Source organism: Ictalurus furcatus, chromosome 1, assembly GCF_023375685.1.
Source record: "Ictalurus furcatus strain D&B chromosome 1, Billie_1.0, whole genome shotgun sequence".
In the NCBI taxonomy this organism is placed as follows: Eukaryota; Metazoa; Chordata; class Actinopteri; order Siluriformes; family Ictaluridae; genus Ictalurus; species Ictalurus furcatus.
In genome coordinates, this window is record NC_071255.1 from 4,003,463 (window position 1) to 4,029,265 (window position 25,803).

Sequence of the window (25,803 nt, forward strand, 5' to 3'; positions counted from 1 at the left end):
CTAGTGTGTGCCTGAATCGTTCTCTCTCTCTCTCTATCTCTGTCTCGACTTAATATGTATAAAGATACTGACTGATCTGTGTATATACGCGTTCTACTTTTTGTGAATCCGCACTCGCACACTCGGGAAAAAACACGTCCAAAGCAGGAGCAGGAGCTCCACTCGTCGCTTAGAAAATCGTCAATACTAATTTTAGCTACGAGTAGACAATAACACGTTCTCGTTGTGTAAAAAAAAATAAAATAAATAAAAGATGAAGATGTAATCTATTCTGATTATAAGGTGACATGTATAGAAGGATAAACTAAGATATCAGTATTGTCTTCTGCTGCAAGTTTTTTTTTTTTTCCTTTTCTTTCGAAGATGGCCCGCAAGATGTGTCTCTTATCGTCTGAGGGTCCTGTAGATTTTTTTTTTTCTTTGAGTAATTGTATAAAGTTGAAAAAAAAATACAATAGGAAATGAACCTAGATGCAAATCAATAAAATGAACATATCTCTTACATGGTACGGTGTCGCATCTCTGTGTGTTTTATTGCCTCGTGTAAAAAAATAAAATAAAATAAAAAAATTCCAAGTACAGTGCATTGAATGAGCATGCACATTTTTATAGTGTCACAAGCTGGAACTGAAATGGATTTATTTGTTGGGAAATGTCACAGGAAATGTCAACTGTAGCCTGGACCCTCCACAAAGTTTTTTGGTGTTGGGACAAGGCGCTACATTTGGCAGAATCCCAATGCTGCACGTTGCTCTGAAAACGCAATCCCCACAGTGAAGCATGGGGGTGGTAGCATCTCAGTCTCTTCTCTGAGTAATCTCGTACTTACCCGGTCGCTGACTTTTGGTTGAGTCTCCTAAAGGATTTAATGGTGCTCCGTGGTATTGTACACTGTTTTTCTTTTTTCTTTGTAAATTACCAAACCCTGATTGATTGATTAATGTTAATATCTGAATTATTCATCATATACAATTATTTGTTTCACGAGGCCAACGTTGGAGTATAGTGTAAAATGTTACCATATTTTGACGGACTATGGCTGTATAATTTTTTTTTTCCTGACGTAGTGTTTTCCATCGCATGCGTTTTTAGTCCCAAATGAAGTGACATGTTGTGCTTTCTAACGTCTAGCCACCAAATATATTAATATGGAATATCGAAAAACATTGTGGGTGATTTATCAAATGTATACGTATACATTGACTAGAAAAAAAAAAAAAAGGGGGTCTTCAGTTTGTCTCTCCGAGGGAATCCTTCACGATTCGATATAATGACGGATGTTTTAGATAGGCAAAGCTATTATTGATGCATGCAATGAACCTTAATCTGAATCTGAATGGTCTTTAAAAGCAATTAAAATATACAGAACATTTTTATGTAAAGACACTATTGAAAAAAAAAATAAATGGATAAAAAATTGGCATGTCCAAATATACAAGTAAAAGGTACCAATTCAGTATTTAATTGGATAGTTTTACAGTGTAGACTTCTGTCTATATGTGCATTTATACTTTATATTATATATACGTTGCACTGCATACACATTTTGTCACGTTTATCTCTCTAATTAGACACGTTAGACACACCACATAGTTGCATACTAAAACTATGTATGAATATTTTATCGATAGGTTTAACAGGATTTACTCTCCAAGTGTGGCTGCCTTTAATCAAACACAAACATTCATTCATTCATCTCATGGAGACTTTTCATTACTGTTCCTTGAATCTCCTTCCTGGCTCTTCCTGAGCACGTTCCTTCCTCTTAACCGAGTCTGAAATTTCAGTAGACTCGGGTGTGCCTTTAGCGTTCTCCTGTTCCTGTCTTTGAGGAGGTAAACATTGGAAGGCCACGTGTGCGAATGCACCGTAAACCTGTACGTGTCTCCCTGTATCAACACATAGAACATTGTTCCCTTGTGTCCCTCTTTATCATGCTGTTGCAGACACATGTAAAGGGCATCCTAAAAAAAGAACGATACTCTCCGCCGTGGACAGACCAGAGTGCTTCTGCTCAACGACATGGAGAGACTGGAGAAGACTCTGTTTCGCCTGGAGCAAGGTATGATTAAGAAAAAGTTACAGCGCTTCTAAAAGGTTACTCTGGAGGTCTTCTTGGCAACAGATATACTTACTAACCTGAGGTTTGTTCCTTACTCTTCAGTAGTTGGGACTGTCCAAGTCGTGCAGTGCAAGCCTCTGGATCTGTGTGTCTTGTATTTTGCACTACCTAAGCATATCTCGATATCTCCTGCATGACCAGAATATCACGTAGTTACAGATTTAGCAGCAGGCTTTGGTTTTTGTTGACCTTTTCTGTTCCATTCCAGAGTTTACAGGTTGTACAGTCATATAAAAATGGGGCTTCAGGAGTTAACGACAGAAAATATTGTAAATTTAAAAAAAAAAAAAAAAAAAGAAAAGATAAACACAAGCTCTTTAGGTTAAGGATTTGGTCCAAGACCAAGTACTAAGCGTGAAAAGCTTGTGTTCATAATTTTATTTTTTATTTTTGCCTCATTAAGGCTTCCAGCTCCAGTTCCGATTAGGTCCAACTTTGCAGGGGAAGAATGTGCACGTCCACACCAATTACCCTGCACCAGGACAAAAATTCAACAGGTGTGAGTTTCGTGTCCTCGAATGGATCAACCCCAGTGGGAAGGAGGATGACTCTGACAAGTATTGCAAACTGGACCTTGAGATCGCTGGCTCCTACCAGTATTACTTCGGCTGTGGGTGGGTGTTGGACTGTTTTGAATCACATTTAAGATTCCGTTCCTTGAAATGTTTATTCATTTCATGAAATGAAAGCAATCCAAGCATAGCTGTGTTGTATTTTTGCTGTCAGGAATGAGGAGAAAACTGGTGGTGGCTATTTTGTGGTGGACCCCGTGCTACGAGTAGGCCTTGAAAGGAAGGTTCTCCCTTTGGACAGCATCACCTCACAGACTTACCTGGCTAAGTGCCTCGGGCCACTGGACGAATGGCTAGACCGGCTCAGAGTGGCCAGGGAAACAGGTGAGGATCCGAACAGCATGAAGATCTAGCATGAAGATTATACTGATGAAATGATACTGATACTGAAGTACTATTAGTAGCAGACCTATTGGTAACATTATTGATATGTTGATATGAACGACTGCCGTGGTGAGGTTTAGCATTGAAACACGCAAAAGCACCAAAGATGTGGTATGAAACGTGTAACTGGATAGGGGTCTAGCTAAAATACAGGTAAAGACTGACAGAGCATTATGAGTGTGCTCTTTTTGTTATAGGTTACAATATGATCCACTTGACGCCACTGCAGGAGTTGGGTGAGTCACGTTCCTGCTACTCGATTGCTGACCAGCTGGAGCTGAACCCAGATTTCTCCCCACCGGGAAAGAATTACACATGGATGGATGTGGGGAACCTGACAGAGAAGATCCGGAAAGAGTGGAACATGGTTTGCATCACAGACGTCGTGTACAACCATACAGGTACAAAGCTGACATGACTCCCTCATGGCTCAAGAATACCTTTTTACTGTCTTAATAATTGGATGATGTTTGGTAGAACTGGGGGTGGGGTGGTGGTTGGGGGTTTCGTGGTGGTGGTGGTAGTGGTGTCTGGAGACTTAAACCACTATACCAGACTTGGAGGACTTTCACGTCTTCCAAAAAAAAAAAAACCCTGAGAACCCTACAACCCAGGGTTTTTGAAAGAAATTGTTTAAAAAAAAATTAGGATAGCAAAACCCCTGACCTTTTCAGCTACTGGTTAGAGGCTGAACTATGTGCTGCCAATGCAGAACCAACCTCAGAGCAGAAGAGGTGTTGCAGTGCCAGCTGTCCTGGTTGCATCATTCTTTCATTCGACATTCTCAGCATTCTGGAAGCTCTGTTGCTGTTGATTTGTCGATATCAATTTTAGAAACCTGCCTCATAGAGATGGAATGATGTCGCAGTTGAAAAATAATTGGACAGATGTGATCCGGCAGATGTGACCCCTATAATACCGTGATACTTTGACTACCTGGCCAGCAAACTACTAGTGCTTGACAATGATGTGGTCTTTTGACATTTCACTGATACTGCCTGGCTCTAAAAGTAGAGCCCGGCATTATCTTTGCCATTACTGTATTTCATTCTGTCCTCTAAGTCTGCTGGGAGGATTCCAACACTCGCTTTAATCGGGCATGACCTTAGGAAACACCCTTTTCCCTGATCGTGTTGGGATGACTGAAGAGCGCAGTGCATTCCATGTCCACTACAGTGACTCGTACAATTTTCAGCTACGATGTCCCGCCACTTCATCAGTTCTTGTCCGGGTGTCACGTGGAGGAAAAAGTTTCGGGTTCAAGGTTGTCCATTATGCATACAGTACACTTACATCGTTACTCTGTGAGAAGTGAGGAGTAACAATCATAACCTTTATCTGAAGCGCAAAAATGAAACCAAAAACCACAACAAATGGACCTCAAGCAGGTTCTTAAAATGGGTCGGAATTAGAATAGGTTAGTAATTAGAAAGGATATACGCTACTTATTGGATTGGATAAAAGTTTCACTGGTACAGCGTCTTTTATGATGACCAAAATGAAAAGTAGACTTTTACATATAATAATTTTAGCATCCAGGCCATTGAATTGTCTTGTAGTGGTGTATAAAGTGAGCTGGACACAGGCAGGTGAAAACAGTCCATGCTATAAGAGTAAACGAGTTGGAAATGTAAAAGTATTCGGTTAGTTGACATCTTAAAATACTTGAAAACAGACCAAATGAGTGAGTTCATTAATTCCCCAGAACTCGTCATGATTTTATCATTCAGAACCTGTTCTTTATAAAACCGAAAGCAGAATGAACTGAAAAGCTTGACTTGTACGACAGTTATAGATTTTTACTGTTTGGTGCTGTTTCTAATGAGGTTAAATGAAGCAATATTGTAATGTTTCATCCTCCTCTGATCCAGATTGCAGTAATTAGCAGAGGAAATGGTCTGAATATAATTTTACAGCAGCCATGGTTTTAGCAGCTTTGTTTGCATGTCCTAGTAAGACCCGGACCATCATTACAGGACTTTGATTCGAAGGAATGAATTGCATTATATACCATGCTGAATATTATCCTACAGTTTAAGGTGAACGCAGTGAACCCGTCGCTGGATCTGGATCTTATCTTTGTGGTGGTGGTGGGAATTATGCAGGAACTCATTATGGTCTTGCTTTTGAAGCAGAACGTCATTAGTAAAAGAACAAGCAAACAAAAATGTTTCCATATCAAATTGAAGGAAGCCATTTATCTTCAGCTTCTGCTCCTTGAGAGCAACCCATCTGTTTAGTTGAATTCTAGCCTTATTTAAACACAGCTGGTCAGGCTAAATTAGGATCTTTAAAAGAAACGTCCATGCTAAACCCCACAGGAGATGAATATACAGATAAAAACAAGAACTGACATTCATAAACCTGAAACAAATGAAAAGAAAAACAAAACTGTGTACAACAGAACCAAACCTAGACTAGTAAAACCCACTGGGAACATCCATCTCAGATCGTGAGTCGGTACAAAAGTGTCAAAACCAGCGTTCACAAGACTGATCACTTGCCCTCGACCTGAAATCCAACTCCACCCGAGTTCAGATCTAAAAATAGCACATGGTATATGAATGTAACTTATGCTAGCCATGTGCATGGTGTTACTGATAAACAGACACATTCAAAGATCTCAAAAGTTAATAAAGCTAACTAATGCAAGTTCAAAAACTAGAGTTTAGCTCTGTAGCGTGCAAAATCTGTGTAGATAACGGTCTTCGAGAAATAGTTTGAAAAAACTTATCGACACAATCTTTCAACAAGTAATTGAAGTCTATATCAACCCAAATCTTTCCAAACCAATTAGTCAAGGGGCTCATTTATTCTTAGCACCTGCACACTTGCACATTCATGCAATCATCCAATCAACCAATCACATGGCAGCAGAGCAATGCATAAAATCATATAGATGTAGGTCACGTGCTTCAGTTAATGTTCACTTCACACATCACAGTGGGGAAAAATCTCAGTGATCTCAGTGACTTTAACCATGATGTGGGTGTTGGTGCCAGACGGGCTGGTTTGAATATTTCAGAAACTTCTGATCAAATAACCGGTCTTTACAACCGTGGTGAACAAAAAAGCATTTCAGAGCGAACATGTCGAACCATGAGAAAGCAGAAGACTGGGTTACAGGAATCTGATGTTACACTGGGCACAGGCTCATTGATTGGCTGATTGAATGAGCAGGTGTTCCTATCAAAGTGACCAGTGAGTGTATAGACAGATACAGATCTATACTAGATCTATTTGATTGTCCTGTCCACATATGAGCTCCTTTTTGTTTTGTTTTTGTTCTTCTGAGTAGCAGTTAACAGTAAATGGCTCAGACTCCATCCTGAGTGTGGCTACAACCTGGCGAATTCTCCACACTTAAAGCCAGCCTGGATACTGGATCGGGCTCTCTGGCACTTCAGCTGTGACATTGCCAATGGAAAATACCGTGACCGAGGCCTACCAGCTCTGGTTGAGGATGAGAAGCAGCTCAGTGTGAGTTTGGGTTGTGCTTACCATGGACATTGGACATAGGGCAGTGGTAGCTCAGTGGATAAGGTGTTGGGCTACTGCTCAGAAACTCATGAGTTCACTGCCAAGCTGCCATTGTTTCGCCCTTGAGCAAGTCCCTTAACCCTCAATTGCTCAGATGTATGATCTGAGCAATTGATAAGGATAAGGGCGTCTGCCAAATACCGTAAATATAATGTAAATGACATACAGAGCACACGAGAACAATTAAGTAAAAAAAATGAACCACAAATCTTTCTCCAGACACTCCGTGAACTCCTGTGGCAGGAGGTTTTCCCTCAGCTGAAGCTCTGGGAGTTTCTCCAGGTGGATGTGGAAAGAGCTGTGGAGCAGTTTAGTAATCTTCTGCAGGCCAGTGAGTGTCTCATCTCGTTACGCTTGCAATGTAAATGTTCCGTGCGACGTTTTGAGGTTTCGTCTTCTTGCACCGTAGATGGCAAACCAGCTGGGACAGAACTGGAGATCAAACGCAAGCTGAAGATCATACAGGATCCACAGTTCAAACGCTTCGGCAACACGGTGGACATGAACGCGGCGCTGGACATGTTTGGCAGGCACACGTGAGTTCCAGTTTCTCACGGGTCAGTACTGAAAGAGCAATGTGATTGGCTGGATTCCCAAGAGATCAAGCGTTACTATGCTTAGATGAATGTCACTGGGTTGACCTTATGTCTTGGGCTGGTCTGCTCTAAGGTGTAGTAGGTAGTATTAGTTTCTGGTGAAGGGTGAGAGAGGACTTCTTTTTAATATTGGATTTGGTCTCGTTTAGACAACTCTTTCAATCATGATCAACTGCCAGATCTTCTTTTCTGATGGTTCCAGCTTAAACTTACTGATGTAATGTTATATTCATATTATATACTGCATCTCTCAGTCTTAAGTGTATGGCAGAATTCACAGTATTTTAGCTTACTGCGTTTGTGTCTGTAAAACACACTATTGCATACGATAGCTGGCATGCGTTACAACAAATATGTCGCAGAATCATTGGTGAGCCTCAATGTAAGCAACCAATCATTAATAACAAAGCACTTGTGAACAAGACCAACTAGCCAAACATAGCCCAGGAGGCATAACATTACTGTTTTGATAAATTGTTAACGTATATGAGTTCATTAGCTAGTCCCCCAGGGAGGTAAAAGCACCAGTTTGCTGCCCAGTCTTGAGTTATGGTTGCCCAGAAACTTAATTGACCAGGCTAAAAAAAATTGTAGCTAACTTAAAGTCTGGCAAGCTAGTTAAGCAGGTAAATACAGATACAAACAAGTGTATAAATTGTCTTTATTTTCTAAACATTACCTTTTAATTTAAATATATGTTATTTATACTAATTGACAGGAACGGCCTGTCAGCGATACAAGTATGCTGTGATGTGTTCAAGAAGAGTTTGGAGGAGTTGAACATGGAGTGCTATAAGGACATGTACAACCATCATGAGAAGGTCTGTCCTGGTTCACTCTTTCCATAAAAGCCATAAAATCCTCCGTGCTACGTTTTACGAACAAGACGTCCTGGTGTTTTTTCTTAGGCTGTAAACTGCATAGTGGAGACTATGAGATATGAGCGTCTTGCAGCAAATGGTCCCAAACTTGGCTTGGTGACCAAAAAACATCCTTTGGCACCGAGGTAAGGGTTTAATGACGTGATGCTTGATTTGTCGAGCCACTGAACCATGCTTAGAACAAATCTTAAATTAGTCTTTTTTTTTCTTTTCTCCCCCAATACAGATATTTCACCTTCCCATTTGAGGACATGCCAATGGAGAAGGAGGAACTGCTGCTTCAGAATGCAGATGATGCATGTCACCTCCAAGCTCACAACGGATGGGTGATGGCGGATGACCCTCTCAGGAACTTTGCAGAACCAGGTGGAATGCAGTGTCTAGATTCACTCCTAGTTTCATCTGTAATAATCAAACCTGGTCCACAGGAACCCCTAGTCAGTGCAAATGTTTGCACCCAAATGCCATTCTACCAAATGCCAATCAAGACTTGGAGACCACCAGTGGAACTGGAAAATTGGTTTAGATTAGTGTTTTCCATGTCTGGCTTGGGATATTCTAGTTGAACTTGTTAATTCTTCCTTCTGCCAGGCTCTAACGTCTACTTGAGGAGAGAACTAGTCTGCTGGGGTGACAGCGTGAAGCTCCGCTATGGTGGTAAACCCGAGGACTGTCCCTATCTGTGGGAGCACATGAGGAAGTATACAGAGATAACGGCTAAACACTTCTGTGGTGTACGGTTGGACAATTGCCATTCCACACCTCTACATGTGGCTGAGGTGTGTTTTTTTTCTGTTGGTTTTTTTTTAATATAAATTCCTGATAGTGCATACTCAATACTGAGATATTCCACATAATGTTAATTTGAGGTATTATATCAAAGGGGATGTGATCAGTAGTGCTGTGGCATCTAGTGCATTTTTAAACTTGTAACTGTTGGCACATTATTTATTAGCACTTGCATAAAGTATTATGTTATGTTTTAATGTAAAAAAAAAAAAAAGAAGTACTTCACCAAAAAAAGTTGTAGGTTCTGAAACCAGACTTTTGGTAATTGATTCCCTAATTAAGCACAGTATTGGGACTCGCATTATGGACCCATTATGATGTTTCATATGTTGTGTTCTAGGCAATGTTAGCTGCTGCAAGGGCAATCAGGCCCAATCTGTACGTGATAGCTGAGCTGTATACAGGTAGCGACCAGCTCGACAATACCTTTGTTAACCATCTGGGGATTACGAGTCTCATCAGAGGTACAGAGAAAGGCTGGAAGAGGACTTTGTCTACGCATGATGTTAAATCCTTCTCCATTAATACATGTGTTGGTTGATTGTACTAATGCAATTGTAATGTACTGATGTGTCCCCAGGTTTAACGCCCTGGCTCCTGGGCTTCCCTTTGTTCAATTTGCACACCTTCGCATGCTAATGCTCTTTGCATGCCCTTTGCATTTCTGTTCTTATCTCTGTTCATCATTGCTTTAAACTTGCTGCCTTGCCTGGCTTTATGGCTTTATGGCATGCCGAGGCTCACTTGCGAGAGCATGCTGAGCTCTTCACGAGGAATTGGGACAATCTTGACAATCTCAATCCAGTCTTCGATTTAGCCTCTTCCACCAACAAGTTGCTGGTGTTGGAGCTGATTCCAGTTACAGTGCCTAATCTCATACTTTCCCCAATCTCAAAATTCCTAATCTTGAACTCTTCCGGCATTTTCTACAATGAAAGAACTAGTTCTTGTCTGCAAAGAGTGTTTGGTCTACTGGCCAGCAGGGGGCAGGGACCAGTTATTGTTTTTATTCTCTTTCAGCTTTCAAAAGTCTGAAGATAAATACTGTAAAATGCAGTTACCTGGCTCAGATATGTTAGAAACTGGAACACAAGTTATCCCTTAGATTGAAGGGCTGGATTGAAAATCCCCATGTTAACAACTTATGGCCTCGACCAGTGGTCACCAACATTGATGGATATCTACAGTATGTTCCATCAGAGTTCAGTTCCCACCTGTTTCTGACACCTAATCAAGCCAAGCAGGATGCTGACAAGGCATTGATTTAGCAGGATTAACTGGGTAAGAAGATGGCTTGAACTAAACTCTGTGGAAATGTAACCCTGCTCTGCAGAAGCAGGGTTAGTGCTCATTTTTGTAGTCATGAAATATAGACAAGCCATCCATGGCCATCATGCCATCCATTGAAGTGAACCTGTCCCCTGACGTTGACTGTTTTTTGCTCCAGAGGCAATGAGCGCTGGGGACAGTCACGAGGAAGGCAGACTGGTGTATCGCTTTGGCGGAGAACCTGTTGGTTCCTTCATCCAGCCCAACCTAAGGCCTTTGGTTCCAGGCATAGCACATGCTATGTTCCTTGACGTTAGCCATGACAATGAGTGTCCTGTCCAGGTTAGTAAAGATGGAGGTTGCATGAGGCCTGTACTGAGTACATGAGTTATCTAAACAATATAGTAGTTCTAGAACAAAAGTTGGGTTGGCTAGCAAAATACAGATCTGATTGTGCTTTTTGTAGTGAACAGCTGTCGCATTCTTGTTGCACTTTATTTTTCATTTGTTAAAGGTCCGGTCCGTGTACGACTGCCTCCCCAGCTCTGCAATTGTGTCTATGGCGTGTTGCGCCACAGGCAGTACTAGAGGATATGACGAGCTGGTTCCTCATCAGGTAATGAATATAGCAGACTCTACTTGCTAACACTTACCCAAGCTAGTCTTGACTTGTAATGGAGTGTTATTTCGGTCTCAAAATAAATCCGCTGATTTAAAGCTAGAATAGTATTTAGTAGATGGTCAACTCTTTGGTTAGTTAACATTTATATGCAATTTGTTATTTTTTTGCATCAGATTTCAGTGAACACGGAGGAGCGTCTGTACCCCAGATGGAACCCAGATGCCCTGCCTTCATCTCCTGGGGAGGTGAACCTCCAGTCAGGCATCCTGGCAGGGAAGCTGGCACTCAACAGGCTTCACCATGAGCTGGCTGAGAAGGGTTTCACACAGGTCTGCATGACACTTAAGGCCTAAACAAGCTGGACTTTGATTTTTTGGTATCTTGAAATGAGAGAATTTTAGAGAAAGACTTTGTTTGGGGCATGTGTGTTTTTTTAGGTCTATGTAGACCAGCTGGATGAAGACATTGTGGCTGTAACCAGGCATTGTCCAATCACACACCAGTCTGTTGTGACTGTATCTCGAACAGTTTTCAAAAACCCCAAAACACACCAGTACAAGGAAAGACTGTCTCCCATGTTCATACCAGGTCTGCATACCATCAATCTGAATCAGATATGTTTGAGTTATGGAATTTTGAATGAATATTTATATTTATGATAAATTGTAATTGATCACTTGCTGCACACACTGCTACTGCATAGGCCAGATAAATGAGGTGATCCTGGAGGCTCGTACAGTGGAGAGAGACACTGGCCCCTATGTGAAAGATGAGAAGTGCATAAACGGCATGCCTGAGTACACGGTGGAGCTCAAGGAACAACTCCAGGTAACCTGAGACTGAGTGACCAACACAGCAAACCCTGGGCAGGATGCCATCAAACCGTCATGTCAGCTGGAAAGAACAGCATGCTGTAATGGTTTATAAATGGCTTCAGAGGCTCGGACCTGTAAACAGTAGTGAGTTATCTTAATTACAACTATAACCCCAATTCTGAAAACGTTGGGACAGTATGGAAAATGCAAAAAAAAAAAAAAAAAGTCATTTGAAAATTGCACATTCTTAACACATTATTTGATGATTTTACTTTGTGAATTTAATTTATTTTGAAAATATACTCATTTCAAATCTGATGGCTGCAGCACACTCCAAAAAAGTTGGGACAGTCGACTGTTTATCACTTTGTAACATCACCTTTTCTTTTAATAACACTCATTAAGCGTTTGGACGCAGAGTGAAGACACCAGTTGTTAATTTTAGTAAGTGGAAATTTCCCCCATTCATCCGTTATGCATTTCTTCAGCTGCACAACTTTACGCGGCCTTTGTTGCCTAATTTTGCGCTTCATAATGTGCCACATTATGCCACAATCGGAGACAGGTCAGGACTGCAGGTTTGGCATTGTTCTGCTCTGGATGGCGGCATATGTTGCTCTCAAATGTGTACATATCTTTCTGCATTAATGCTGCCCTCACAGATGTGCAAGTTATCCATGCCATGGGCACGGACACACCCCCATACCATGACAGACACTGGCTTTTGGACCTGACGCTGATAACAGCTTGGATGAGACTGAGCCCAGAGAAGTCAGCGGTGCTTCTGGACATATTGATGTATGGCTTCTGCTTTGCATAACTTAACCTGCATCTGTGGATGCAGCGGCGAAAGGTGTTGATGACAAAGTATTACCAAAATCCTACTGATTTGTCTTTGGGGAATGTTATTCTCAAATTGTTGGATTATTCGCTGACTCATCTGTTGGCAGATTGGTGAGCCTCGACCTTGCTCTTTAAGGACTAGGCCTTCAATCGTTGGAGTAAACGATTGCCTCACCTGTTTCACATCGCCTTCTTATTTCAACTTGTCACATCGCTATCAGTCCTAAATTGCCCCTGTCCCAACTTTTTTGGAACGTGTTGCATGCATCAGATTCAAAATAAACGTTTTTCCTTCAAAAAAAAGTTGATTACATAAAACATCACATACCTTGTCTTTTTTTAATACGTTTTTTTTGTTTGTTTGTTTAAATACAAGTCAAATTTTCCATTTGTTCTAACTTTTTCAGAATTGGGGTTGTAAAAACTGCATAAAAATGACATATATGACATGAATGGAGAATTTTCAGAACCTATAAATGTGCAACATGGTGCTCAAAATAGTGCCCAATGTTCTGTTTTAGGTCCCTATTTTTCTGCTTTTACATCCAGCCTCATATATATGTAACTTAAAAATAAATGTTGGCTTTCACTTATGTTTACTTGGTTATATTTATATAGCGCTTTTCTAGACACTCAAAGCGCTTTACATAGTATGGGGGGGATGGGGATGGGGGATGGGGATGGGGGGCGGGGGGGTAAATCTCCTCAACCACCACTAGTGTGTAGCATCCACCTGGATGATGCGATGGCAGCCATAGTGTACCAGAACGCCCACCACACACCAGGTATTAGTGGAGAGGAGAGAGTGATGTAGCCAATTCAGAGATGGGGATTATTAGGGGGCCATGATGGATAAGAGCCAATGGGGGAATTTCTCCAGGACACCGGGGTTATACCCCTGCTCCTTTTACGATAAGTGTCCTAGGATTTTTAACACACAAGGTATGTAAAATGTATAGTTTTTACTGTCACATGGCAAAAAAACTAATCAAAATATTGGTCAAACCAAGGAGGTTCTAGAATCGCAAAAGTACGTTTTTTTTGTTTTGACAGCTTAAAGACAGCCAAGTGGTGAAACAAGGAGATGCCACAACAAATGCTGGCAATGAGTTTGTCCAGGAGATCGTGTTTGATCGTCTCACTCCAGGCAGCGTGATTGCTTTCAGGTAAACACACGTCCATCTGACACTGACTATTTAGAGAATTGTTTTGGCCTCCAGGGATGATTCCTTCTTTGGCCACTAGAGTGCACCCTGATTGTTGTTGCAGAACTACATCATCTGTTGTCTTCCTCCATTTCGTGTCTTAACCATTCCCATGCGTTTAATTTTCCTGATTGATTTGTGCTCCTATTTAAGTTCCCTGGTTTTTCTCCTCAGCTGCTGGAGCATTGCTTCAAGTCCTGTTATATTTGTGGTGTTGAGGTCTTGCAGTGGTTATTGTTCAGTTTAGGCGCGGTTTGCTTTTATTTGTCTTTTTTTCCTAGTTGTACTAAGTTACTGATAGTCCTGGTTCCTAGTGTGTTTGTTTCCCTGGGCTTGTTCCCTGTGTTTGTCTGCAAATGAAGAAGTCCTGCATCATTTTGTATCTGCCTCTCAGGACTGCCTCTCACCATAGATCTGTGCTTTGTAGACCTGAAGTGTGAACTAAGGCCAACATTTGGGATAGAGCTTTACATTCAGTAACTGTTCTCTTAAAATAAAAAAAACTATCATGGCTACCATGTTCATGTAATCACTAACCTGTGGCTAACCTTGTGCAGGGTGAGTCTGGACTCAGAATCTCAGGACTTGGTGGGCTTCCTGCGTACTCAGCTCTATCAGTTTAATCGCCAGTACAAATTGGGCAGTCTGACCGACCCAGATGTTCCTGGCATCCTGAAAACTTCCCTGGAATTGTAAGCATACTGAATTCATCCTGGTTTTCCCCCTCAGTTTGAGGAACCTCATTATTTGTTGAAGTTGACTTGGGGTATATGTGTATAATATAATATATTTTATTTAAACTGTGATTGTTGTCACAGTGCATGTTATGTAATGTTCTCTACACTGAAGTCTCATCTCTAAACTGTCCTTGGCTGAGCTGAATGTCTTGCTGTACCGCTGCAATGATGAGGAGCGGGAAGACGGTGGAGGATGCTACAATATCCCATCCTGGATGTCCCTAAAGTATGCAGGTCTTCAAGGTACTAAGGACCGGCCTACAACTTCCTTCTTTTTGAAATAAACTTCTCTTTTTGTTCTGGAATACAAGCGTCTCCTGTTGTTGTTTTTTTTATTTTATTTTTTTTTTATAAATACAGGGTTCATGTCAGTGCTTTCCGACATTCGGCCTAAGAATGACCTCGGCCACCCCTTCTGCAACAACCTGAGGCAAGGCGACTGGATGCTTGACTACATTAGCTCTCGTCTCATGAATAAAGACGGCGCTCTAAAGGAGGTAAGGCGCAGAAGCATGTTTTTCTTCTCTTGTCCACCATTGTATTCTACTAAGAGTGCCTATAAGAATTAATCTTACATTCAAGGACTGTCCTAGGTGGGGAAATGGTTCCGTGCCATATTTGCCTACCTAAAGAGAATCCCACGCTACCTCATTCCATGTTACTTTGATGCCATCATTGCTGGGGCATACACTACAGCTATGGATGTTGTCTTCAACAAGATGTCGAGGTTTGTCTTGCATACTTTTTTTTTTTTTTTTTTTAGCTTTTTACTTTTTTCTAGCAGCACATATGCCAAATTTTGCCAGTTTCACACTTAAAAGTAGCAATTTTGGGAAGACCAGTGTACCAATAACATTTTCAGTCATTGCTATGATGCATGCTTCATTTTATCTGGGCTTTTATTTTATTTACTTCCTCATTTTAATGTGAATATTTATTGTATTTTCTTGCTTACTTTTAATGTGTTTATATTGTCTTGTACTTCAGGCCTCACCTCACTCTGATTTCTTGTATGTGATCAATATAGTATACATTGATCCATCCATCCTCTTGGCAATCCACTGTCATACCTACAAACCCACAAAACAGCCAACTCACCCATCCATCCATCTATCCACCCATTCATTCATCTACTCATTTACCCATCCATCTAAGCTTCCAGCCACACACTGCCCTGCCAACCCATCCACTACCCTGCCATTCATTCGACCACCTACCAACCTATCCATCTGTCAGTCCATCCATCCACTCACCTACCTATCTAACCACCAGTACACCCACCCACCTGGCCACACATCCATCTTATCATCCAACTACCACTGACCCACTAACCAATCCACTAATCAACACACCAATTCCCATAAATCCCTCCATCCATTCTTCCAACCACTTGCCCGCCCAACCAACCATCAGTACACTCTCAAAACAGGTCGCTCATCCAGCCCCATCAACCCATCCATCCAAATACCAAAAAAGTGGAGCAGGAGGTGCTTTGGGATGTCTGTGTGCTATTTATTCTGATTGGCTCTGTTAAAATGACAGTTTTGTGCAGTCTGGTTCAACCCTGGTGAAGCAGTTAGCGTTGGGCTCAGTGCAGATGTGTGGTATGGGTCCTGTGCCTGCTCTCCCTGCTCTTTCTCCAGCCCTGCAGGATGTTCCGCATCGCCTCAACACAGTCACCAAGCAGAATGAGCAGTGCTGTGCGTCACTGGCTGCAGGTATCATGGCTTAAGGCTCGGTCAATGGAGACAAGACAGACCATGTCTGGATACTGCCAGATCATAAGCATGTTTGGTGTCCAAATTTTGCTCAGTAGTTACAGTATACTAAAACCTTATAGTTCTGCACTGGAGCTAATATCTCTCTGTTAACCAATTATCATTATGTATTCTGTAGAATTGAAGCTTTTTGAATTTTTGTTCTCCTTATACAGGTTTGCCTCATTTCTCGTCTGGGATTTTCCGCTGCTGGGGCCGAGACACGTTCGTAGCCCTGTGTGGCCTCATGCTCGTCACTGGAAGACATGTAGAGGCAAGGTACACTTCAACATTTATGTTTGGTGTATGTAATATACAGGCCAACCTGGACATACTTCATCAACAAAATGTTAACCTTGTTACCAGTGAATTTTCAGGGGGGCTTCAACATTCATTGCTAACCTAGCCTTTGATGTACATTTTAGAGATCTAGATAGAGTACAAATGGCACACCACTGAAGCGTTGACCTTAAACTGGTTTTCATAAATTGATTTTCCTTTGCATCTCTTAGCATCTGAGTCAATAATATAGCATGAGCTGTAGTTTCAGGTTTTACACTGCAATATGACTGAGTTGCCTTACTTGCTTAAAGCATTGGATGTAAGATTTTGAAATGGTGCTAACATCAGTGACTGTCTTACAGTCTATCAGTGACTATAGCGAATTCACATCCCCCCCCCCCCCAATAATGAACAAGCATTAGTATAAACTGTTCATATTAAAATAAACATTCACCGCAGGAACATTATCCTGGCCTTTGCTGCTACTCTAAGACATGGCTTGATCCCCAACTTGCTTGGCGAGGGCACAAAGGCTCGCTACAACTGCCGGGATGCCGTATGGTGGTGGCTGCAGCGCATCCAGGACTACTGCACTATAGTCCCCAATGGTGTGGACATCTTGTCGTGCCCCGTGTCACGCATGTACCCTACAGACGAGTCTGAACCCCAGCCTGCAGGCACTCTGGTAAACCTAAGGGAATTGTGTGATGTTTACATTTATTAATTGGGCAGATGGTTGTAGTCAAAGTGGACAAGTTAGATCCTTACTCAGGGGCACATCAGTGGTTCTCTGATGGTCCTGGGTTTTTAATTTTAAGTCTTTTTAACATTAGCGCAGTACTTTTACCTACTTCCTCTCAACAACATGCCTGTGAATGCCAGGCTGCATTCTCAAGTTAAATTAAAAGTGTAGCACTGGATGAGATTTATTCTAATACATTATAATATATTAAATATTTTATAAGCTTCTAAGTATATTGAATGTAATTAGTTTATTATTATTATTATTATTATTATTATTATTATTACTACTAATAATAAATTAATACATTTTATTTTCCCAGGACCAGCCTCTGTACGACGTCATCCAGGAAGCAATGCAGCGCCACATGCAAGGCATCGAATTCAGAGAGCGGAACGCCGGGCCACAGATCGACTGCAACATGAGAAATGAAGGCCAGCCAAGTTCTTAAAATTACAGTATTTAAATGGCCTTGTAAAAGCTGCCAGATAAGTAAGGAATAAAACTCTTGGGAGCATATTGTTATAGGAAAATAATTAACAGCGAAGAGGATCATTTTCCTTTAACAGCATGTCCCAAAATGTCTTAATCCTTTTCTACCACACCAATATGCCAGCGAGTTATTTATATTTTATTAATTCAAGAACGCATCTTACTTTATCAGTATATAGCTACATTTAAAGTCCCTTTTAAGTGCCTTGCAGCGTAATTCGTTGTGTTGATGTAATTTTCACTGAAACAGGAAGTCAGGGTGGGACATATCAAGTGGATCCTCCCCCTTTTTTTAAATGGCCGTTAGCGTTTAGCTTACCTCACATCCGGGCAAATTCGTACTTCAGTTGGTACCATGGATTTTTATAACGTTGGGGGCGGGGCACTTCATATTTGATTGGACAAAAAATCTGATGAGAAGCTGAAGTGCAGAATGATGTCGTCAAAATTGTTGATCCGTGTTGGTGGTAGAGAGAGGCTGTACATTTTGAATGCAAATATAATATAGATAACCTTAAAGCGAACAGTAATACTAAAAGCCACAAAACTTCAATTTTGATTTTATGGGGACTTTTAATGTTAAACAAGTTAGTTCCCGTTATAATAATGTTCTAACACCAATAGTTGAGTCGTTTCCTCACCAGCCTCTGTTTTTTACTTTCTTGAAGTTTAAGTTAAGAAAAACTTTAAAGTCACAGCAAAACCTCGACGGTTACGAAGAGCTGACATTGGACACTTTCCTCACAGTAAAATTCATCTGCAGCCAGAAGTGCTGTAGAGCTGCTATAGAAAATTAATCAGCCGTCTTCTGGAAATTCAACAACACTTTTGGAATATTAGAAAGCAGTATCTACTGGACAAAATCTAATGAATAGTGAAAACTACCGTACAATTGACTTGTACAGTCGAGTATAAATTCACTTTAGTAATATTTTATTTTGACTGACACTTGACCATCAACCATTGCTTCTCCTCCATTTGTAATTTCCAGGATTTAATGTTCATGCAAAAGTAGACCCAGAAACAGGCTTTGTATATGGGGGAAATCGATTCAACTGTGGGACGTGGATGGACAAAATGGGTGAGAGCGACAAAGCAGGGAATCGTGGGATACCGGCAACGCCTAGGTACTGCAGCTGTTCTTTCCTTCCATGGTGTTCAACAATAAATTAAATGAAATTTGGGGGGTGGGGAGGGCAATAAGGGATGTAGAAAGCAAATGGCCTCTGTTTTTGTGGGGTTTTGTTTTCCAGAGATGGCTCTGCAGTGGAGATCGTGGGTCTTTGCAAGTCCACTGTGCGCTGGTTGTCCCGTTTGAGTCAAAGTGGTCACTTCCCTTACTCTTCCGTCAGTGTCCAGAGAGATGGTGTGTCTTCTCACATTTATATCCTGAAACACTTGAACATTTTGCTCAGTATGAGAGTCATCATGAATCATTACTGACACCATAATGGAAATTTCATTATGCCTCATCACCACTGTGCGCGTGTGTGGGTTTTTTTTTTCACCTTCTTCAGGTGAATCTCGCACTGTGTCGTATGAGGAGTGGAACCGTAGGATCCAGGATAACTTTGAGAAGATGTTCTATGTGTCACCTGATCCAGAGGAAAAGCATGAAAAACATCCAGAGCTAGTGCATAAAAGAAGCATTTACAAAGACACCTACGGTGCCTCCAGTCCCTGGTGTGACTATCAACTCCGGCCCAATTTCACCATCGCCATGGTGGTGGTAAGCGCATACAGTGGGCTTTGAGTTCTATGAAAATATCTAATTTCATCAGTTACATAAGGAATAACACACTCAGGGGTGTGTGCTGTTATAGGAATGACGGGTGTGGTATGCGCTGACATGAGCAGAGTTACTGTTACCACACTGAAGTTAGGTTAATTATTTTCCTCTAATGTCCCAATTTACCAACAAGTACTATTTTTTTTCCCTTTTATTTATAAATGTGTGTTGTGGAATGTCAGTACGACAGGTTATTTTGTTTTTCTTTCTATTAAAGTTAATTAAAAATAACCCAGAGCTTTTACTTTAGAATCAATTACGTATAATGCACATGAATATAAACCTGTCATTTGAATCAAAACCGGCACTACTGTCAGAGATTCGGTCATAAATTAATCAACACCATGCTGTGTTATAACAAACAACTACTGCGCAGCTGATGCTTATTATTAATGAATACATGGATGGATGGATGGATATATGGTTCAATGGTTGTATGGATGGATGGTGAAATGAATGGGTTGTGGAATGGATGGATGGGTGAGTGGATTGATGAATGGGTTGTGGAATGGATGGATGGGTGAGTGGATTGATGGATGGTGAATTGGATGAATGGATGTATGGGTGAGGGGATTGATGGATGGTGAAATGGAAAGATTGTGGGATGGATAGATGGTAGAATTTATGAATTGTGGAATGGCTGGATGAATGATTGGATGGATGGGTGGGTGGCTTGTTGGTTGGTGAAATGGATGGATTGTGGAATTGATGGATGAATGGATGGGTGGGTGGCTTGTTGGTTGGTGAAATGGATGGATTGTTGGATGGATGGATGGATTGTGGAATAGATGGATGGATTGTTGGATGGATGGATGGATTGTGGAATGGTGGATGGGTGGGTGGCTGGCTTGTTGGTTGGTGAAATGGATCGATTGTTGGATGGATGGATGGATTGTGGAATTGATGGATGGATTGTTGGATGGATGGATTGTTAGATGGATAAATGGATTGCAGAATGGCTAGATGGGTGGCTGGCTGGCTTGTTGGTTGGTGAGATGGATGGATTGTGGAATTGATGGATGGGTGGGTGGCTTGTTGGTTGGTGAAATGGATGGATTGTTGGATGGATGGATGGATTGTGGAATTGATGGATGGATTGTTGGATGGATGGATTGTTAGATGGATGGATAGATGGATGGATTGTGGAATTGATGGATGGATGGTTGAATGAATGGATGGGATTGAAACCTATCTGCAGTCTTGGGTTATGTGGCTGTATGTACATTGATCATTTTGTCTGCTTTTGATAAATAAGAACAATAACAACTTGTCTGAATTCTGTAACAAGTTATTTATGTGTTCAATTTTTTTTAATATTATTTATTTATATTATTTTTTTTTATAGTCGGACCAGACCTTTGGCCCCTCTGGAGACACAGTGCTGCTTGTACACGCTGTTTACCGTAGATTCTGTGTTCCAGGCTCCTGAGCTGTTTACACTGGAGAGAGCATGGGCAGCTTTAGAGATTGCTGAGAAGAAACTGCTTGGGCCACTGGGCATGAAGACTTTAGATCCAGAGTGAGTGTAATTAACATTTTTGACGACATAAAATGTGGTAATAAGGCCACCTCGTGTCACTAGAACAGCTTCAGTGCACCTCAGCATCAATTCTCTGGAGCTGTACTGGAGGGAACATCGTTCTTCCAAAAGATCAGTTTTTAATAAATGTTTGTTATTTAAAATTCAACACCCTGGACAGCGACTTTTAAAAAAAAACAAAAACAAAACAAACAAAAAAAAAAACATAAGATTTTTCTGAGAGTTGTTTTTATCCCATGGTTTATAAACTGTGCAAACAAAATTATTAGAGATTTAGGTGAAACATTTCATGCACCTTTATCAGAATTATAGTGTATGCGGATAGGATTGTTTTTTTATGCTTTGTTAAATATACTATATACGTGTGTATATAAATTGTATTTCTATTGCTAAGCTCAGTGTATACCTTTGTGAAAAATTTCTCTTTTGTTTTTTTTTTTTTTTAAATATCTGTTCATAATTCAACATTTCACAGTGACTTGGTTTACTGTGGCATCTATGACAGCGCCCTGGACAACAGCAACTACAACATCGCCAAAGGCTTCAATTACCACCAAGGACCTGTACGTCCCCTTCCTACCACCTTTAACAGCACATGAGAGAGAAATTATTGATGATCGAAGTATTTACTGCCTTTCCTTCTTGTCTTTTGTCTTTTTATCAGGAGTGGCTTTGGCTGGTCAGCTACTTCCTAAGAGCCAAACTGTACTTTGCCAAGCAAATGGGCCAGGAAGTATACAATCAGACTGTGATTCTGGTCAGAAACATTCTCTCAAGGCATAACGTCCACTTGGAAAGGTACACCAAGAGAGCTCTAAAACGTATCTCTCAAACAGTTTAGGAAAAGCTGAACTTTTTTATTGTGTGTATTCTAGATCTCTCTGGAAAGGTTTACCCGAGCTGACCAATGAGAACGGACAACACTGCACTTTCAGTTGTGAGACACAAGCTTGGTCCATTGGCACGATTCTTGAAGTCCTGTATGACCTTTGCGATCCTGAGGACTTGTAGATTTGTTGTTTTTCATCTTAACAGCAGGATGGATGTCCTGTACAAGCCACAAACGAGCCTTGAACTCTTTTCTTGTTCTTTAACTTCCTCATGTCATGCTTCAGGAACTATCTAGACCTCAGTAAAAGAAATGTAGTCCGAATGTAGCCCATTAACGAAGACGTGTCTGCTCTCCAACATTTGCTTCAAAGAACTGAAGTATCTCCCAACCAAACCAACCATAAATCCTTGGCCGTACATGCTGACTGAAGAAGTAGATCAAATGTAATCTACTGTAAAAGCAAGAGTGTTTAATAATAAGCACATAAAGTCTAATGATATATGATCGAGAAGGTGACAAGAATTCTAATAAGAATAAACATCGAATAAGAGTAATATATTGCTGTATGAATTTTTAATTGAACAATATGGCTTCCACACTCATTATTCAGAGGCTTATAAAATAGCACTTGATCCAACACGTTAAATATCTCCTTTTATTTTATGTCTGCACATCAGTGTGTCCATGGGATGTAGGCTGTTTTTCTGTGACTTTAGTTGACTATTTCGACAACAATACTGTGCACGAAACTCCCTATTTACAGTATATGTGCTCGCTACTACTTTAAATAACGACAAGGTTTCGGCGTTAAACACCGCTTAATGTCTACAGATGATGTATACGCGGTAGTCTCGTTCTTAGAGAAGTGCCATTTTAGAGGCGGTCCAAACATCATGCTTGATGTAGGCCAACTTTCTACTAAATAAATAAATAATACAATCAAGTACAAAATGTTTTTCACCTTAGAATTTTTAAAAACTAGAATTTTTTTTATTTTTAATTCGTGTTTTTGGGTAGAGATTTTTAAAAACAATTTTAAAGGGTTTTATTTTTTTTTTAATTATTATTATTATTATTATTATTATTATTATTATTATTATTATTATTTTTACCAGCAATCCTAAACACTTACCTAAACATCAGAAATTATATTTTCTAAAAAGACTTTTGTCTTTACATGGCCTACATGACATATTTTAGACATGAATTTTATTTTTATTTTTTTTTTAATTTTGGACGTCGCAAGATTTGAATTTTTTTACAGGCATACTTTTTTTGTGTGTGTTTTTTTTTTTTTTTTTTTTTGTATGTGTGTTAAAAAAAATGTAATCTCCTGGGAAAACAAAACAGCATCATGAAAAATGGTCTATGATATTGCTTCATTATTTGTTTTTTTGTAGTGTAATCAAATTGTTCTTTTCTTTATTTATTTTTTGCATGGAATTTGTCTTTTTGCTGTTTGTTCAAGCACTATATCAACTTTTCTTTTTCTATTTGTGATGATACAGTCCTCACTTCCTAGTCCACTAATGACTTGGAATAAAAATCTGATGCAAACTCATGCATCTGCTCATGCTAAGTTGTCTGGTTAATACTAAAAACCTACGTGCAGACTCTCGTCTGCTTTTTCTGAGTTTCTCATGTCTCTGTGATCATTTAATTGACTCCTTGTTTCTGCCATTACATAAGCCCCACTGAGTATTGTTCATAACGTTGCAGGTCAAAGCTGTTCATTCTCAGACGGCAAATATTTGTTCTAATCCTTTTGCCAAGAACACACATTATACTGTGCGGGGAAAATGTGACTGAACACATCGGCCAACTTTCTACTAAATAAATAAATACAATCAAGCACAAAATGTTTTTCACCTTAGAATTTTTAAAAACTAGATTTTTAAAAAAAAAATTAGTGTCTTTGGGTAGAGATTTTTAAAAACAATTTTAAATGGTTTTATTTTATTATTTATTTATTTATTTATTTATTTATTTATTTATTTTTTACCAGCAATCCTAAACACTTACCTAAACATCAGAAATTATATTTTCTAAAAAGACTTTTGTCTTTACATGGCCTACATTACATATTTTAGACATGAATTTTTTTTTTTTTTAGTTTTTTTTTGTTTTTGTTTTTTTTTAACCCTTGTACAATCCATTTACTTTTTTAAATACACAATCTTTAGATAGAATCCAAATGTATACCATGCAATTTTAAGCAAAATAAAAAAGAAAACTATTTTTTAAAAAAATGATCTGGATATGTGTATAAAAAAAAAATTAGACATGAAATGGTTAAATAATTATTTTAATTATACAATAATTATTGTATAAGAAGAATAAAACAGTTTGAGCCCAAATGTTGGGGTGGTGTGATATGGCCCATCACTAGTTATTTTCCTATAACAGCATGCCAAGTGTTTTATTCCTTATTTAACCCTCATTTGGACCTGATGTGCTTTGACTCATCGCTAGAATAATGTCACTGTAACTTACCAGAGGTTCATGGAATTACATTCAGTTGTCCTGACATTCTTATGTACACACGGTCATATTTAATTAAACCACCCATCATGTGAATTTCGGATTGTATGAATTATAAATAGAATTATAGTTGATCACATCCTTCATACAGACCTTAACTTTCTTGTAGATACCTGCATTTTATCTTCTTTTCACCTCTTTTGCCCTGCTGCTCCGATGCTGCAATTCGGTAAGTATCTCAAGTAGTTTTCTCAAAATTGAAACCTGTCTACTTTATAACTATTCACTGTGTTCGTATACCGTGCTGTATTCATTCATGCTACATGGTGTACTTATACTTTTTATTTATTTATTTATTTGCAGGTAGTAATTTCCAGTGCCGGCTGTGGAGCTCGTAAAGCGTGTTTGAGCAAACCCGGTGCTTGTGACCCAGCTAAAGACGTGAACTGCTAGTTCAGGTCGACCATGTCATCGTCTGGAATTTGGGAGAACGTGTTTGAGATCCACAGACGTGCCGAAGGCTTTGTCTCCTTTGGCTTTTCAGATGTCCAGCTTATGGTATTATTCCTCATGCCCTGATTTTTCATCAAAAGCTTATTTTAAGGAAAATTCTGGCATATGTGAATGGTAGAGGCTTAGACTTGTACCTTGCTCATCGTGTAGGCACTCAGTTAAACTAGAAGTCCACTGTTTCAATGAGACACAACGGAGCACTGCTTGGTATAGAACTTATTATAATTAATATATTGTCTTATATTATTAGTGTGTAATTTGACGTACGTCACATGGATGTTTAAAATAAATAAATAAATAAATAAATAAATAAATAAATAAGAATGTTATTGACTCCTTTTGTAACCTGTACAACGAGTAACAAGTTTCTGAATTTTGATAACGTGCATTAAAATAATAATAAATCTGCACCTTGAAACTTTTTGTTGTTGTTGCAGGCGATACTTTTTCATTTGGCTGCACAACCGGTCATTCCACTGATTCCTGAATGTTTCATAAAGCACTGATATGATGTTGTTTATTTCGCTTTGGAAGTGGCAGCCATATTCACCGGTCTGTTGATCTGCAACCGATCACTTGAGGTGATGGGTGGCTTTTTTCACACTCTGTACATTTTATTTTTTTTCTCCAAGAGCTTCACATGCACTTTCACTTACGTTCCATACATGTTCCACACAGTACCCTACAGATGCTGGACGTTTTCGACAAGCATATTTCTTAGATGCGTCATGTACAAAGAAAACCACAATGGACCTAAGACGAGTACTTGTGGTACGCCATGATTTACTTGTTTTCTTGGGGGTTTTTGGTCAGGCTGTTCTTCACTAATATTCAAGAGAACATTACGGTCTATAGTGTCAAACTGGACTAAGAGTGTGTGTGTGTGTGTGTGTGTGTGTGTGTGTGTGTGTGTATAAAATATATGGGCGGCAGATATAATTACTTCATTTGTTATACTAAGCAAGGTTTCTGTGCTATGGTGGGGTCTACATGAATTTGG

At 39.9% G+C, this 25,803-nt stretch overlaps 1 protein-coding gene across 1 annotated transcript; it reads left to right on the forward strand.

Annotated features, from left to right (window-relative positions):
• The first annotated feature begins 1,544 nt into the window (after positions 1-1,544).
• On the forward strand, positions 1,545-25,390 carry LOC128605345 (glycogen debranching enzyme-like). Its single transcript, XM_053620688.1, has 33 exons — positions 1,545-2,062; positions 2,526-2,736; positions 2,849-3,018; positions 3,276-3,479; positions 6,377-6,558; positions 6,838-6,949; positions 7,028-7,154; positions 7,933-8,035; positions 8,123-8,220; positions 8,322-8,461; positions 8,687-8,874; positions 9,225-9,348; positions 10,332-10,495; positions 10,668-10,769; positions 10,949-11,104; positions 11,213-11,363; positions 11,479-11,603; positions 13,487-13,599; positions 14,196-14,330; positions 14,488-14,618; positions 14,736-14,872; positions 14,969-15,102; positions 15,918-16,093; positions 16,309-16,411; positions 16,874-17,099; positions 17,479-17,590; positions 18,640-18,775; positions 18,902-19,014; positions 19,166-19,377; positions 20,859-20,956; positions 21,453-21,540; positions 21,642-21,775; positions 21,853-25,390. The coding sequence occupies exons 1-33, from the start codon at positions 2,023-2,025 to the stop codon at positions 21,986-21,988; spliced, it is 4,581 nt and encodes a 1,526-aa protein (XP_053476663.1). The 5' UTR covers positions 1,545-2,022; the 3' UTR covers positions 21,989-25,390.
• Positions 25,391-25,803: the final 413 nt, after the last annotated feature.

Coding starts and splice junctions, on each gene's coding strand:
- LOC128605345 (XM_053620688.1), top strand. CDS start 2,023: ATGGAGAGACTGGAGAAGACTCTGTTTCGCCTGGAGCAAG. Junction 13,600..14,195: donor GGCAGCGTGATTGCTTTCAG/GTAAACACACGT, acceptor AACCTTGTGCAG/GGTGAGTCTGGACTCAGAAT. Junction 21,776..21,852: donor CATAACGTCCACTTGGAAAG/GTACACCAAGAG, acceptor TGTGTATTCTAG/ATCTCTCTGGAAAGGTTTAC.